The sequence below is a fragment of the Brassica rapa genome, chromosome A08 (genome assembly GCF_000309985.2).
Source record: "Brassica rapa cultivar Chiifu-401-42 chromosome A08, CAAS_Brap_v3.01, whole genome shotgun sequence".
Classification (NCBI taxonomy): Eukaryota; Viridiplantae; Streptophyta; class Magnoliopsida; order Brassicales; family Brassicaceae; genus Brassica; species Brassica rapa.
The window spans coordinates 13,956,902-13,974,108 of NC_024802.2; the positions used below are offsets into that span (position 1 = coordinate 13,956,902).

At 28.4% G+C, this 17,207-nt stretch overlaps 2 protein-coding genes and 3 non-coding genes across 6 annotated transcripts; 1 reads left to right on the forward strand and 4 right to left on the reverse strand.

The window, feature by feature from the left end:
• Positions 1–5,807: 5,807 nt before the first annotated feature.
• LOC117127418 (MATH domain and coiled-coil domain-containing protein At3g27040-like) lies at positions 5,808–9,835 on the forward strand. 2 transcript variants are annotated; one of them, XM_033277751.1, is made up of 4 exons: positions 5,808–7,618; positions 7,704–7,867; positions 7,951–8,168; positions 8,251–9,835. In XM_033277751.1, the coding sequence occupies exons 1-4, from the start codon at positions 7,512–7,514 to the stop codon at positions 8,500–8,502; spliced, it is 741 nt and encodes a 246-aa protein (XP_033133642.1). In that variant the 5' UTR covers positions 5,808–7,511; the 3' UTR covers positions 8,503–9,835. The 2 variants fall into 2 exon arrangements, with proteins under 2 accessions (XP_033133642.1, XP_033133641.1); XM_033277750.1 differs by having other exon boundaries at positions 5,808–7,323; positions 7,480–7,618; positions 7,951–9,835.
• On the reverse strand, positions 6,616–6,704 carry LOC117127582. Its single transcript, XR_004450602.1, has one exon. It is a non-coding gene; the product is annotated as a small nucleolar RNA R21 (small nucleolar RNA).
• On the reverse strand, positions 9,569–9,651 carry LOC117127578. Its single transcript, XR_004450598.1, has one exon. It is a non-coding gene; the product is annotated as a small nucleolar RNA R21 (small nucleolar RNA).
• LOC117127580 lies at positions 9,773–9,856 on the reverse strand. Its single transcript, XR_004450600.1, has one exon. It is a non-coding gene; the product is annotated as a small nucleolar RNA R21 (small nucleolar RNA).
• A 569-nt stretch (positions 9,857–10,425) lies between these two features.
• On the reverse strand, positions 10,426–15,515 carry LOC103835488 (xanthotoxin 5-hydroxylase CYP82C4). The gene is made up of 3 exons (XM_009111672.3): positions 12,401–15,515; positions 11,591–12,063; positions 10,426–11,227 (listed from the first exon to the last, which is right to left on the reverse strand). The coding sequence occupies exons 1-3, from the start codon at positions 12,999–13,001 to the stop codon at positions 10,595–10,597; spliced, it is 1,707 nt and encodes a 568-aa protein (XP_009109920.3). The 5' UTR covers positions 13,002–15,515; the 3' UTR covers positions 10,426–10,594.
• Positions 15,516–17,207: the final 1,692 nt, after the last annotated feature.

Genomic DNA, 17,207 nt, shown 5'->3' on the forward strand with positions numbered 1-17,207 from the left:
AAAATATAAAATATAGACATTAACTAAATATAAAGTATAAGAAAGAGAATACTCAATATATAAAAAAATAAATAAATAAGAAATATTATAAATAATAAATATACAATATTATACAATAATAAGTAAATGCACAATTTTAAAAAATGGAAATGTACATTAAATATTAAAAATCTATCTTAAAATTTAAATATAGATATTAGTAAATAGAAAGTATAAGAAAAGGAAATACACAATTTAAAAAAATGAAAAGTACATTAGTTTAAACATCTATCTTAAAATGTAAATCAATCTTAAAATATAAAATTATTAGTAAATAGAAAGTATAAGAAATAGAAATACACAATATAAAGAAAAAATAAAAATATAAATATAAGTAAATACCAAATTTTAAAAATGGGAAATACATTAAGATTTAAAAATATATTTAAAAATTTAAAATATAGATATTATGTAAATAGAAAGTATAACAAATGGAAATATACAATTTAAAAAAAATGGAAAACGTACATTAAGATTTAACATCTATCTTAAAATGTAAAATATAGATATTAAGTAAATGAAAAGTACAAGAAATGGAAATACATATACACGAAAATAAATAATAAGCAAATAATGTAAATATATAATATATGAATTATATATGTAATAATAAGTAAATACACAATTTTTAAAAATGGAAAAAGATCATCAAGCATTAAACATCTATTTTTAAAATGTAAAATATATAATATAAGTAAATACACAATTTAAAAAAGGAAAAGTACATTAATATTTAAATATCTATTTTAAATATAAATATAGATATTACGTAAATAAAATATATGAAATGGAAATAAACATTTTTTAAAAATGAAAAAAAGTACATTAAGATTTAAGCATATATCTTAAAATGTACTTCTATCTTAAAATGGTAGTAAATCATATAAAAATGGAAATACCACATTAAACAAAAAAAATGTATAGTTTTCATCAAGAAAGTCCCTATAAATCTCATTATTCTATCCACATCAACCTCACACTATTAAGGAAAATTTCAAAGCACTCGAGCAAAAAAATGGTTTCACCATCAACTCTTGCCGTCCCAGAAACCTTTAATGACCTTGAATGAGATTTTTTTATAACAACAAACTTTTTGTTAGGTGGATTCATTATTGAGAAACCCGCAACTTCCAAAAGCCAAACTTATTCATGGGAATTGAATTGCTTTTCATAGACTCAAAGGTATTCTTACAAATTTAAATTAATCTAATCCATAATTTTATTGTTAATATTCATACTAACTCTTTCATGATCAAACCATTTCAGTTAATAACCATTCAAGCGTTTATCCCGAAACACTTCTTTCCTCGCCGAATCAGGTATTGGTTCATGTTGGTTTAGTATTGTTTTTGGTTTACTAACCGGTTTAGGATGGTCCTATTGTAAATATAATTTAAGTTGGTTTAGCATATATTATGTTTAAAATAACTTAAATTAAATAATAATAATATCATGCTTAAAATATAATTTTAGAGAGCTTTCAAATATAGTTTACAGAACATTATAGGTGATGAATTTAATTTATTAAATTCGTTTATTACTTAAACCTAAGTTTTTTAAAAAAACATATTGAGTTATAAATATCAATGATGGATTGGTGAGTATAACATGAAGACAAAATATAAATATCTGATTTTCAAGATAAGAAATTCAGCTTTTATTCAGATACTCAATATATAATATTTTAAATTATTTTTTAAAAAATATACATAATTTATATATATAGATTAATCTTCCAAACTTAAACTATTATATTATATATGAATAATTGTTTTAAATAAAAATAATTTCTGATTTAAAATAAAAATAAAAACAATAAATTGTTATTTTCAAATAATGGATGTAATTTACATTATACTATCATTTAACAAGTATTAGATACGTTTTGATATATCATTATTTTCTATTTCCAGAACACAATAAATTGTTAAACATCAATATCATCTACGTTAAGTATACGAACAACACAAATTCAAACATCACAAAAAATATTTACATAACCATTATAATACAATAATTTAATCAAAAAATACAATTAAAAAAATTAAAAAGAATAGTTATATACTTAATATTTGAAAATAAAAGATATTTTTGCTAAAATTGTACTTACCTGGCCAAGGAGATCGACCATCTTTTTACGGATCGATCGAATGTTGAGCATGTGGTTGATCCGAAAATACACTGCAGTTTAATAAAATCTCTAAAACATTTATTCCAACACTCAAAAGATAGTTTTGCTAAATATGATAACTAGATAGCCAATAAAATTATAAAAAAATATTTAAATAGTAAAAAATATGTTAATTTAACGTGTTAAAATTTAAAAATAAATTTTAATTATGACATGCATTTAACATTTATATAAATATATATCATAGCCTAAATATAAATAATTTAACAACTTAAATTAGAAAAAAATAAAAATCCCGGGCGTAGCCCGGGTTAATCCCTAGTATTACCAATAAAAGGGACCTTTTGAGGCTCCATAGAGCGTCCATATCAGCGAAAAAAAATTCTCCCGAAAGATGACACGTGACATAAAATATAGTTTTACATTTTAATATTACTAATTTTCAAAAATTATAAATAATATGAAACATACAACATAAAAAATAGAAAACTACATTGAACATATGTAAAATTACCATTTTTCACTTTAAAAAAAAAGACGGTTGAGGCTCCATAGAGCGTCCACATCAGCGAAAAAAATTCTCCCGAAAGATGACACGTGGCATAAAATATAGTTTTACATTTTAATATTACTAATTTTCAAAAATTATAAATAATATGAAACATACAACATAAAAAATAGAAAAACTACATTGAACATATGTAAAATTACCATTTTTCACTTTAAAAAAAAAAGACGGCTAAATTCCATAATGTAATATTACCAATAAAAGGGACCTTTTGAGGCTCCATAGAGCGTCCATATCAGCGAAAAAAAATTCTCCCGAAAGATGACACGTGGCATAAAATATAGTTTTACATTTTAATATTACTAATTTTCAAAAATTATAAATAATATGAAACATACAACATAAAAAATAGAAAAACTACATTGAACATATGTAAAATTACCATTTTTCACTTTAAAAAAAAAGACGGCTTAATTCCATAATGTAATACTGCATAAAATATAGTTTTACATTTTAATATTACTAATTTTCAAAAATTATAAATAATATGAAACATACAACATAAAAAATAGAAAAACTACATTGAACATATGTAAAATTACTATTTTTCACTTTAAAAAAAAAAGACGGCTTAATTCCATAATGTAATATTACCAATAAAAGGGACCTTTTGAGGTTCCATAGAGCGTCCATATCAGCGAAAAAAATTCTCCCGAAAGATGACACGTGGCATAAAATATAGTTTTACATTTTAATATTACCAATTTTCAAAAATTATAAATAATATGAAACATACAACATAAAAAATAGAAAAACTACATTGAACATATGTAAAATTACCATTTTTCACTTTAAAAAAAAAGACGGCTTAATTCCATAGTGTAATACTACCGTTTTATAAAAAAAACAAAAAACATTATATATAATTTCGAAAATAATAAATATATGTAAACATACAACATAAAAAATAGAAATACTACATTAAATATAGAGTAATTGGCGTAGATACACCCATGAACTCATGTAATTTGCTATATAACCTTGAGGCTCCATAGAGCGTCAACATAAGCACAAAAAACTTCTTCCGAAAGATGACACGTGGCATAAAATATAGTTTTACATTTTAATATTACTAATTTTCGAAAATTATAAATAATATTTAAACATACAGCATAAAAAATGAAAAAACTACATTAAACATACGGCTTATCTCCATAACGTAACATTACCGTTTTATAAAAAAATTCAAAAAACATTATATATAATTTCGAAAATAATAAATATATGTAAACATACAACATAAAAATGGAAATACTACATTAAACATATGTAAGATTACTATTTTACATTTTTAAAAATAATATGTAAACATACAACATAAAAAATGGAAAAACAACATTAAACATATGTAAGATTAACATTTTTCACAAAAAAAAACGGTTTATCTCCATAATGTAACATTACCATTTTATAAAAAAAGAAAAAACATAAATATAACTATTTGACAATTTGTCCAGTTCTTCTATTAAACATTGCCGTTTTACATTAAAATGGAAAAATACATTAAAATTTAAATATATATCTTAAAATATAAAATATAGATATTAACAAAATATAAAATATAAGAAAGAGAAATACAAAATATATAGAAAAATAAATAATAAGTAAATATTATAAATATATAAATATATGAATTATATATACAATAATAAGTAATTGCATAGTTTTCAAAAAAATGGAAAGAGTACATTAAATAAAATGGACATCTATCCTAAAATGGTAGTAAATTATGTAAAAATGAAAATACCACATTAAACAAAAAAAATATAGTTTTACATCAAGAAAGTCTCTATAAAACTCATTATTCTATCAACATCAACCTCACACTATCAAAAAAACTTCATAGCACTCGAGCAAAAAAATGGTTCCACCATCAAATCTTGCCGTCCCAAAAACCTTTAATGACCTTGAAGGAGATTTTGTTATAACAACAAACTTTTTGTTAGGTGGATTCATTGTTGGAAAACCCGCAACTTCCAAAAGCCAAACTTATTCATGAGAATTGAATTGCTTTTCTTAGACTCAAAGATATTCTTACAAATTTAAATTAATCTAATCCATAATTTTATTGTTAATATTCATACTAACTCTTTCATGATCAAACCATTACAGTTAATAACCATTCAAGCGTTTATCCCGAAACACTTCTTTCCTCGCCGAATCAGGTATTGGTTCATGTTGGTTTAGTATTATTTTTGGTTTATTAACCGGTTTAGGATGGTCTTATTGTAAATATAATTTAAGATGGTTTAGCATATATTATGCTTAAAATAACTTAAATTAAATAATATTATGCTTAAAATATAATTTTAGAGAGTTTTTAAATATAGTTTACAGCACATTATAGGGGATGAATTTTATTTATTAAATTTATTTATTACTTAAAACTAAGTTTTTTAAAAAACATACTGAGTTATAAATATCAATTATGGATTGGTGAGTATAACATGAAGACAAAACTATAAATATTTGATTTTCAAGATAAGAAATTCAGCTTTTATTCAGTAACTCAATATATAATATCTTAAATTATTTTTTTTTTTAAATATACATAAATTTATATATATAGATTAATCTTCCAAACTTAAACTATTATATTATATATGAATGATGTTTTTAAATAAAAATAATTTCTGATTAAAAACAAAAATAAAAACAACAAATGGTTATTTTCAAATAATGGAAGTAATTTACATTATACTATCATTTAACAAGTATTAGATATGTTTTGATATATCATTATTTTCTATATCCAGAAAACAATAAATTGTTAAATGTCCGTGCAAAGAATCCTCATCTGAGAACAACATACTTGAATTTCCTACTAAGCCTGACTGAGATTCTATGCAAATCTCATGAGGAACTCTCCAACAGTGATCTGGCTGACGCATATTCTTCACTGACATATTTGACAAAACCGGGGTTTAAGTTGGACTGGTTGGAGAAGGCACTGAAAGAAGCTGGTGAGACTCGGATTCAAGACATTGAGGAAGAGTTGAATGACTTGACTCAAAAGTGCGCGGACATGGATGCTCTGCAGAAGTTCTTGAAATGACGTCGAGAGTTTACAATCTATTTGTTTTTCTATCTTGGTTTTCTAGTAATACTCTTGAGTTTTGGGAAGAATAAGAGTCTTGTTTTGTTATCAAGGTCCTGGAATGTTTTAGTTTAATCGAAGTCACTGAGTTGAGTCCAAACTTTAAAAAAAATCACGTCGGATTAGCGTCAACAAACATGTCAAAGTCTTATTATTTGATAACTGCTCATTGCTATGTTGGTGATCAAATTAAATTAACAGTTCTCTCACATCAGTAAAAGATAAAAAAGGCTAAAAAAGCTAATGACTTTATTCAACAAAGATGTACTTCATGTGTTTGTTAATTTGGTGTTTGCAAGCAAGTTGTTTTCTTTGATGAGCAAGTTACCATATGACACCAAACCCTCTTCCTTTCAAGATCTTTGTATTGCCTTTCTTCTTATGCGTTCCAACATAATCTAACTATTAACCAGTCAACTGTAGATTATCTTGTTTATGCACACCGGAAAAAAACCTAGACCATATAATGAAGAGTATTAGTATACTAAGTAAGGATTGACATGATAGTAAAAACAAGACTTAAAACCATTTATTATCAAGATTTCAACTGATGTCAAACCAAATTAGAAAAACTAAGAAGAAGAACAATCAACTTTAAAAAAAAAAAAAAGATTCTGAAGATTTTATAAAGAAATCAGTCACGGTTTAAAACTTTTCATAGTTTTCAGTCATCAGTGGGATGCAACAAATAAGGTTTTCTTTCATTCGAATAAGTAACCGAACGGGACTAGGACAACAACATAACATCACAGATGATAGCATGTAAAAATAATAAAGCTGAATCCCTCAAAAAAATTGATTATGTATCAAAGATATAAAAATCAGTCACTACTTTTAACATTTTTCTATTATTAATCGTCTTTGGGATTCAACTAAAGTCCATATAAATGTAAAATCTATACTTTATCAAAACAAAAACGCCCAAATTAAAAATTGCTACAAGAACAAAACAAGAAGAAAGCAGAGAAACGAACGGGCAAGAATATATTTGCGTAATGCCCTTTTTCAAAAAAAAAGAAAAGAATATATTTGCGTATAAAGTCTCTTAATAAAGAGACTATATTTTAACAGTTTACTATAAAAGTTTACGTTCAACTTACACCATACTAAAACATTTTATAAAATCCTAGCCTGATAACCCTATATGAATCATACTAAAAAAGTTATTTAAATTTTTTATTAATGTAGAGTATAATTTAATAATGAATCACATGTATTGGAATTCCAAATTTTCTGGTATAAAACATTAATGAACATTTAATTTAAAGTTACAAAAAAACTTTTAATTGGACTTCCTAATTTCAAAAACAGTTTTGGGAAGATAAATTTCTTTTGTATCGCTTTCCAAAAAGTTCCCCTCGTACTAGTATTTATCAACCTATAAGGAGAGGAGACGAAGCAATCCGTATCCTCTTGTCTTCAGCATTTGACGCCTTTAAAAGCCATGGCTGAAGTGTTTGGTGATTTCATCTTTTGCGTCTCTTAGGGGTAAATACTTTGTCATTCTGACCGTTCTACTCTTTTAATTCCTTAACACTGTATGATTTGTCAAAAATGGTTACTCGTACGGAAAGAAAACTGTTATCAATTTATCATGCGTAATCTTTGTGTTTGTTTTTTTTTGTTTGATTGTCCTAGTAACAGATTTGAGTGTTTAGGAGTCATCATCAAGAACAATGGGGAATGAAACTGATAAGAAGTTCACTTGGGTTATTAAGAATTTCTCCTCTTGGCGATCCAAGTGTGTTCGGTCTCGTACATTCGTGCTCAGTCAATGCCAATGGTAAGAACAAGAACTTGTCTGCATGTGATACAATCGTGTTCTGTAGCTACAAATGACACAACTTTTGCATGGTACTTGCTCGCAGGAGTCTTGGCGCGTTTCCGAGAGGAGTTGACAATGCTAGTTGTTTTTTATCTCTGTATTTGGTTGTTTCTAATCCTGTATCTTTGCCTTCTGGATGGAGACGGCACGCTAAATTCTCCTTTACTCTTGTAAATCAATTTCCTGGAGAAGTCTCTCAACTGCGAGGTGATATATGTGTTTCTATCTATCTATGCCTTATTTGAGAATGTAAATGATGATGATATCCAATCTGTTTTGTGAATTTTCAGAAATTCAATACTGGTTTGATCAGAAGGACAGCATGCAGGGTTTTCAGTCGATGATTCGTCTTTCCGACCTTAATGCCAGATATAGCGGGTTTCTTGTGAATGGTGAACTCAAGATTGTTGCAGAGGTTGATGTTCTTGAAGTTGTAGGTGAACTAGATGTACCAGTGGTAGCTACAGACTTCGTGGATATCAATGGGTTTCAAGTCCTTGCTTCACAAGTAAAGGAAAACACAAGAATAAAACAAGGCCTTAGTGTCTCTCACTTGAGTTTTACTCAACGTTTTTCTTTTTTTTTTGCAGGTAGAATCTGTGAACAGTTTGTTTGAAAAGCATCCAAACATTGCATCAAATGTCCGTGCAAAGAATTCACATCTGAGAACAACATACTTGAATATCTTACTAAGCTTGACTGAGATTCTATCCAAGTCTCCTGAGGAAATCTCCAACAGTGATATGCTTGAAGCATATTCTGCACTGAGATTTGTGACAAATGAGGGGTTTAAGTTGGACTGGTTGGAGAAGGCACTGAAAGAAGCTTGTGAGATTGAATGACTTGACTGAAAAGCGAGCAGGCATGGATGCTCTGCTGAATAGCCTAAAACGATGTTTAGAGTTTTAAATCTATTTGGTGTTCTGGTCTGTTTGTTTTCTGTTTTCGTTTTCTACAAAGTAATGTTCTTGAACTAGGGGCGTGAAGAGACTTGTTTCGTTATCAATGTGTTGAATGTTTCTTTTCTATTAACTTTTGTTTCTTGACGGAATGGTAAATCAGGAATGTCAGTGTGTTTAGTTTGAAAAAGACATTGTTGTTTAGGATTTGCAAACATGCTAAAGGCCGAATTTTTGGTTTAATATATGTTAGGTTATGTTCTTTGCTAAGTTGATGATGAAATTAACTGTAGCAATTAGCTCACAATAGTGAAAAGTTAAGGTTAATGACTTAATGCAGCAGATACCCACTCACTCTATCCGTGGTCGCAGCAGAAACGAATAGGTCCATAACCCACATGTCCAAGGAACAAAACCATTCTGCTTCTCAGCCATACATGTTTGCTAAATAACAGTATTCTCTACCATTCCATCTAGTATTTTAGATGGAGGCCAAAGAACAGAAACTCTTCAAAACAGCTCAGCCTAAGTCTGAAAAGATTTCGGTCACATAAGAAGCTATAATATCGGATCGGTCAGGTGTCCAATGCTATAATTGTAGACAGCTCGGAACGTTACGGTTACTTTCTTGAACGAGACAGAATATATGACACCAAATCCTCTATTATGTACAAGACCTTTGGCTGACTTTCGAGTCAAAATAGTGCAGATTATTTCTTATTGTTAAAGCATAACTGAGGAAAAAAACCAGAGCATATCATGGATGAATCTTAGTATACTTAGTACGGATTGACATGAAAATGACGAAAAAACAACATTTTAATAATCATTTCAACATTCCAATGATGTCACACCAAATTTAAAAAACGAAGAGCAGGAAATATTTTCAACTAAAACCCCATCATTTTCTAAAGATTTCATCAAGAAATCAATCCTCAGTTTGAAGAAACCAAACGGCGCAACCAGATCACAGAGGATTGCATATAAAAAACCGATAGAACAATTGATGAATCCCTCAGAATTTGATTATTCGTCAATATATAGTCAGTCACTACTTTTAACATTTTTTTATTATTCATCATCATTGGGATTCAACCAAAAGCCACACAAATGAAAATTCTATACTTAGATCAAACAAACAAAACTCACTGAATTAATATGAAACAGAACAGATTAACAAGTAATACAAGAACAAAACAGAGAAGCAGTTAAAAGACACTCAGAGCTGCAATATCAACAAGAAGATATCAGTCACTACTTTTAACATTTTTAATCATAATCAGTTATCATAGGGGTTAATTTCATTAACGCTTTAAATCGAAAAACAGTTTAGCTCCATACTGAGCCAATAGCAGAAACCTAAGGAATAATAAGCATCCAAAAGACTTGGTTTCAGTCTGATGATAGAACAAATCTGATTTATGGGATGGCTTGGAAAACAATGGTTTTGATATTTGATTTGATACCATGAAATAGAATAACAGAACGAGAATTAAAAAAGTATGAATAATTTCAGCTTCTTTGATTTTAAAGAAAAAGGCATCTACAAACAAAGTGATGAGCTGCGGTTAAGATAAGAAACTAGGAACTAGGGTTTAAAGGATTCTGTCGTAGTTGCTCTAGAAGTGTACTTTGTTATGTATTTATAGGGGTCATGTGATTTTGAAACATTGAAGCCTAGGTTTAAGGCCCATTAAACACACTGAGTATGAGTTTAACTCCCCGTCTCGTGGTCTAAAGTGATTTACTGTTGGCTGATTTGTTTATGAATTATGCATTAAAATATTCTAGTAAGATATCGTTCCTACCAAACCAAGGGAGCGTGACTGGGGAATTAAACAAAGAGGATTGTAACGTACGTATGTCTATCCAAAAAGAAATACATTTACTTTCAATGAAACGAACAAAGGGTAACGTATACATACGTAGGCTTTTATTAGAACGGAAACATCAAAAGACCTTCAATAATAGCATTGAAGCCCTAAGTTTAGCAAACAGAAATACACACACACACACACCCACATATATACTAATATCACGCAAAAAGATGTAGATGTTTCTCGAGACGTGGACTGATCATAACCTCAAGAGGCGTTGCTTTAGGAATGGTCAAACCAGGGCTCTCACTCATATCAACAGCCACATCCAAATCAGTTTTCACGTCAAACGAATGAAGAAAACGAGCAAGACCTAGATGAAGCACTTGCATAGCCAATGAAGACCCTGGGCATGATCTTCTTCCCGAACCAAACGGGATCAGCTCAAAGTTCTGTCCTCTAACATCAAACTCTTTTGCTTCTCCTGTAAGAAACCTCTCTGGTCTGAACTCGTTTGGTTCTACCCAAACTTTCGGATCTCTTTGGATTTTCCATACGTTCACTATCAGTCTTGTGCCGCAAGCAACGTGGTAACCTGCGACTGTGCAATCTTCCATCGCCTCTCGAGGGCCTAAGAGAGGACCAGCTGGATATAGTCTCAATGTTTCTTTGATGATCGCTTGAAGATACACCAGATTTTCTATGTCTGAATCCTCGACGTTTCTGTCTGTGCCAACTTGGAGGTCTATCTCATCTTGCGCTTTCTTTAACATGTCTTTGTTGTTTAGAAGAAGAGCAATGGCCCATGTGAGAGTTGAAGCTGTAGTGTCACTTCCTCCAAGAATCAGTGCCTGACCATTCAAATTTGTAGCATTATATACATTAGAAGAGATAAAACAATAAATAAATAACGCAAATCTTTTATATATCACAAAAGTATAATAATATAGCACATAAGAGGTCAAATCCACAAAATAATGTTCATTAGAAGATAAAATGACTACATTTATTCAAATCCCACCCCTTAATTACACACTAAACAGTACACTTATTAGTCACTAAATCATGAACTCAAATATAAAATAAAAAGTTCTTTAACTTCTAATAAATGATATTTTAGAAAAATGTCTCTTTAATGTTACTTTTGGAACAAGAATATGTTTTATTGTTATAGTGTTGTATTTTTACAAAAATTTGGGTAGTTAAAGGTATACCAGACAGGTAGATTTGATGCTAGTATTTGCATCATATTGCAGATGGGAGAGTTTGCCTTGTTCCGCAAGTGACAACATAACATCAATGAAGTCTGAATCGTTCTCTTTATTTCCTGAAACTTTTCGTTGTTGCCGATGGTTTTCGATCCATCTTTCGAGAATCACATCTAGTTCGCTACCCGTTTTCTTCATCTCCTTCTCATGTCCTTGCAGATCAAACCACCCTAGAGTCGGAAAAGCATCGGACATTGTGAATATACCGATGAGGTGAAAGAACTTTGTGATGGCCTTTTGGCATTGCCTCGCCTCTTCGGTGTCTTCAGGGGTTGTTGAGCCACCGCCAAAGTATCGTTTTCCAGCCACCATTCTTACGATCATGTTCAGTGTCATGTCCTCTAACCACCTCTTTAGATCAACTATTATTGGTTCTGAACCACCTTTCTTGACCCACAAGGAATACAAATCTTTCACACCTGCATGCATGTGACACATCACATAGTATTACAATAACTTACAGGTATTCAACAATTGTTTAATATCCTTTGGGAAATATGATTATTAACAAAGTTTTATAAATAGATGCCAATTTTAGGTACAACCAGATGAAACATTCTCCTTCCCTTTCAAAATTTAAAGAGCTATTATACATATGTCAAATAGTTCATAAGTTATCGAAAATTTTATTTTAATAAAAGTAAGTTAAAATTATTTATCACCACTTAAATTTCAGATTCGGCTTGATTTTTAGATTTGTTTTTTAGATATCTTGTTTTTAACTAAATCAAACTTTTGACATATTTTTTTTATTACCCATTGAGATCTCTGAGACACGGACGTGCTTGAGCATCTGAAGCCGCCGGTTAGACAATAGCTCGACGGTTGCGATCTTACGCATCTCGCGCCAGAAAGAGCTGTAAGGTGCAAACCCGAAGACAGCATAGTTGTAGCCCATATGCTTTGCGGCGGCAGTCATAGGTCGTGAAGCCAAGGCTTTGTCGTTCACAGTGAAACACTCTTTAGCCACCTCAAAACTGCTCACAACAAATGCTTCATTGCTCCCAAGTCGTAACGACATGGCAGGACCGTAACGGTTAGCCATTTCTCCTAATGTTCGGTAGAGAAGTTGTTCCTTGCCACCGAGAAGGTGAAGATGGCCGATGATGGGCCACGCACCGCTTGGTTCGGGAGCTTTTGCATGTTTTGGTTTCTTTGTTTTCTTGAAAAGAGCAATCAAAACGAAAACGAGGAGTGGAGATAATAAGGAGAATAAGAAAGCATCCATAGCGTTTTGATAGTGAAAAGAGATGTGTTTGGTGGGTTCTATGTTTCGAATGATCATCTCTATATATATATGAACTGTACAGTGAGATGCAAGTATGAGGCACCGAATGATCCTGCAAGATCCATGCATGAATTTATTTTGTTCTATCAAATATCATATATCTATTGGTTACACGCAAGGAATTTCGAGTGATTACTTATTTAATGCATTATTTGTTGTTTCCCTAGTGAAGTGCATGTGTGGACCACGTCACCAAAATTAGAAATTTAAAGTTAAGTCAGCCATATCAGTGGGTTGGTAATGATTTTCAACTTGCAAAGTATATAGTTATAGAAAAATATACAAAAAAAAATTGCAGGATATTTTGAAACATTAATACATAACTAAGACAGGTCGGATTCGATGCCATGCGTGCTTTGGATAAGAGAATATACGCAGTACTAAAAAATTCAAAGAACATTAATTGTATTGTATTCGAGTAGTGAAATGTTTTAATTCTTACTTAAAATGTAGATTCTTTAGATAAGCCGACAACATTTAAGGTCTTAAACATCTACGTTTACTTTATTTTTTTACAAACTTTAAAAGACTACACAAACGCAAAATTGCGGTTTATAATTAGAACCATTAATTATGAATTTATGATCCACCGAACAATCAGTGCTTTGGCTTACTCTGTGAGTGGTAGTGGCCTTATATATATCCAATGTTTATAAACAAGCTCCATTCTCGTGACCACTGTGAATCACCGAACAATCAGTGCTTTTGGCTTACTTTGTGAATGGTGGTGGCCTTATTATGTATAGCCAATTTTTATTTTATAAACTAGCTCCATTCTCGTGAACAGAACTAAAAAAATATTTCTCTAAAAGCGCCTCTGTTTCAATGTTCTAATTTCTAAATAGAATATCTCAAAACCTTTCGTCATACAGGTTTTGAAAGAAATTTAAAAAAATATCAAAAAAATAAAAGTTTCAAATTAATTTTCTTTTTTGAAAATAAATATTCTTTTTTGTTTTATTATTATATTATTGAAGTATTTATTTATATTTACATATCTTTAAAATAAATGTAAAAGAATCTTATGTATGTTTAATAAATTATTAGGTGGACCGTCCACACGCATGTGTGAACATTAACATTAATATTAAATTGATAATTACATATTTACAACTATATAATACTTATGTTACATGTATATGGTTAATATGAAAGATTCGATGTTACATATTGATATTTATACTATGTTCATATGAACAAAAAATACATTAGAACGTTTAGAAAACGATCACATTTAACACTAATCTTAAAACATCAGAAAAATATAATTGAGAAAAAACAAATATTTCACGCATAATCCCAATAAAAAATTCAGCCATGAAGTATAAAAGAGAGATTTGAATTACCTGAAATTTATTATCATTGGTTTCATTGTAACAACATAGATGATTCACGGTTTCCTTCTCTAAGCCTTGAGTCAGAAAAGAGGTAATTCTAACAAAAAATATTTAAAGATGTAAACAATCTCCAAAAGATAACAAATTATATAATTGATAGGACAACGTCAATGGATTTCAAAGTTTTTAAAAAGCTTTGAGATTACCTTTGGCTCTCAAACGTACCGAAGAGGATCATGCACAATAAATAAATTGCACTTGATTAGCATACACATCTTATATTATATTCTTGATAAGTGATTTAACTTTATAAAAAAAAGAATTACCTTTTTCGAAAGGGATGATGAGTTCCTCGATAAACAAAGTCGTCTCTTTTTGTTAGTTGAATCACTACTGATGCAAAAATATAGATAGAGATACAATATGGAGAGGAAGAGAATAAAAATAAACGGAGAAGAAGAATCCTCCATAAAATTACCAGTAATGGTGTTTCCGTCTATGAGTTACTTATTGATTATCATACACCTGCGCAAGATCACAAAAGTAGAATTTAAATTAGAACGATCAAAAACATATGAAAACTTAAAAGATAGATACATGAAACTAATGGGGGTGGCGTGATATTTATATAACAAATTAGTTTAAGTTTCTAAATGACCTAGTTTTCAAGAGAAGCTATGAGATAGAATATCCTCTAATAAATTATAATTCAGCTATGAGATAGAATATCTTCTAATAAAATTTTAAAGATATTCTGGTTATAATATATACATAATTTTGGTAACTCAAATCTTGTTATATATATATATATATATTTAAATATTAAATGCATGATATTAGGAAAGAAAATATCTCGTCAGTTGATTGCAACTCGTTTTTGATAAAACAAATCCCACTATAAGGATTTAAATAATAGATAATAAGAAAAGAATAAAGAATTTTAACGTTAAAACCCCTAAACTAAGTTTTTTTGTGGGTAAAAACCCCTAAACTAAGTATTTAACGAAAAATCCCTTAAGCTAACTTTATTAATGAATTAAATTCTAACATATCATAATTACTATTACTACCAGTAAATCTTTAGTTTAGGGGTTTCTACACTAAGTAAACATAGTTGAGGATAAATTTTCAAAATACATTTTATAAATTAATGTATAAGCTTCTATAAATGACTTAGAACCTCTTATAATAATTTAAAACGTCTGATTTTTATAAATGTATTTATAATTTTATAAATGATTTATAAAACATGCATTGAATTATTAGACATTAATAGTTATTATGATACATTATATACAAATATAATTCTTTCTATACAAATATAAAATCATTATATCAATTCAAATAAACACTTTTGTTTATTATTTTATGTAATTTATAAATATATAAAAAAATTGATCGCATTATTACTCTTTCATAGTTTCAACAATTAGTTACCATAATTAATTATTTCTAATATTATGTAGATTATTTGGAAAGTGATAATTGAATTATCCTTTCCTTTTAGATATAATTATAATAAATAAAATTAAAAATCATCGGTCAATCAAATTATAACAATTTGAAGAGTTCATTTATGATCAACACGTAATAAAAAATCACTTATGTGACTTCTCAATCAATATATAGTCGGATTTATTTTTTTTATAAATAATTTATAACACTATATAAATAATTTTAAAATTCTGATAAATTTATTCTGTAAGCAACGATAAATAATTTAAAAATCATATTAATAAACATGTTTGGATTTTGTAATATTTAAAATAGTTATTATATAATTATATTCGAATACAATTCATCAAGTAGAGTATAAAACTATCATAATGATCTTATATAAAATTTCAGTAGCTTCATAAAATTTACTTACATTATATATAATTCATGAAAACAATTTTTTAATATATTTTTGTATAAGAAGTTATTTTCTATATAATTTCAGTAGCTTCATAAAATTCACACACATTATATAGTTCGTGATAACAATTTTTTAAAACTATTTGTGTATAATAATATTTATTAATTAAAATATTAGACTGTAATAATAATAATTAAGGATATATTGCTAATAGTTTGCTTTTTAATTATAGACTAGATTTTTGATCCGAGTTTGGAAAGCGCAAATTTGTTTTCAAAGTTAAATAAATTAATTTCTATGTAAGATAGTTTATATGTTTGGGTAATACTGCGAACCGGACCGTACCAAACTAAAAACCAAAATTAAAATTGAACTGAATTTCATAAATAGTCGGGTAGATCATATATCTCTAAACCGAAAAATTGAACCCATAACCAAATTGATTAAACTTTCCATATACTTTATAATAATACACAAACAGAATAAACTATTTAATTTTTCATATAAAGTAAATGTATTAATATTATGAATTTTAATTTAAAGGTTTTGCAATGATCAATACTATTACAATTTTAATGTAGATAATTTATTACTTTAATTTAGAAGCATACAATGGGTTTAGATGTATTAATAAAATTAAATTTATAGTTGATGGAATGAGATATTGAATCATAAATAAATACAAATAATTAAATTAATGGGTATGTATAGTTTTAAGCCCAAAAAAATGCCATTAATGAGAACTAAATTTTCTTTGTAAATTTAGAGGTATTTTTTAAAAAATTGACATTTTCAAAAGAAAGAAAAAATAAAAATGTTTTTGTTTTAATAATATTGATGTTAGAGCCAAATGTCTCAATATATAAATTATCAATACCAAAACTTATTTAGCTACGATTGCATTATTTAATGGCTACAAGTAAAAAATATATAATAGTAACATGAAATACAAATATTATATTAAAAAAAAACATCAACGCGGGTCAAACTCTATTTCAAGTTAATTGTATCATCATTTGAAATTATAGATGTGTCTTAGTCCCTCCTATATCAAAAGGATCTCAATTCTCGAAACTGTGG

What these genes read in the sequence shown, in the direction of transcription:
- LOC117127418 (XM_033277751.1), top strand. Translation starts at nt 7,512, where the DNA reads ATGGGGAATGAAACTGATAAGAAGTTCACTTGGGTTATTAAGAATTTC. An exon ending in GTGCTCAGTCAATGCCAATG is followed by an intron (nt 7,619 to 7,703) that starts GTAAGAACAAGA and finishes ACTTGCTCGCAG; the next exon opens with GAGTCTTGGCGCGTTTCCGA. An exon ending in AGAAGTCTCTCAACTGCGAG is followed by an intron (nt 7,868 to 7,950) that starts GTGATATATGTG and finishes GTGAATTTTCAG; the next exon opens with AAATTCAATACTGGTTTGAT.
- LOC103835488 (XM_009111672.3), bottom strand. Translation starts at nt 13,001, where the DNA reads ATGCATGGATCTTGCAGGATCATTCGGTGCCTCATACTTGCATCTCAC. An exon ending in TGTCTCAGAGATCTCAATGG is followed by an intron (nt 12,064 to 12,400) that starts GTAATAAAAAAA and finishes ACATGCATGCAG; the next exon opens with GTGTGAAAGATTTGTATTCC. An exon ending in GCATCAAATCTACCTGTCTG is followed by an intron (nt 11,228 to 11,590) that starts GTATACCTTTAA and finishes TTGAATGGTCAG; the next exon opens with GCACTGATTCTTGGAGGAAG.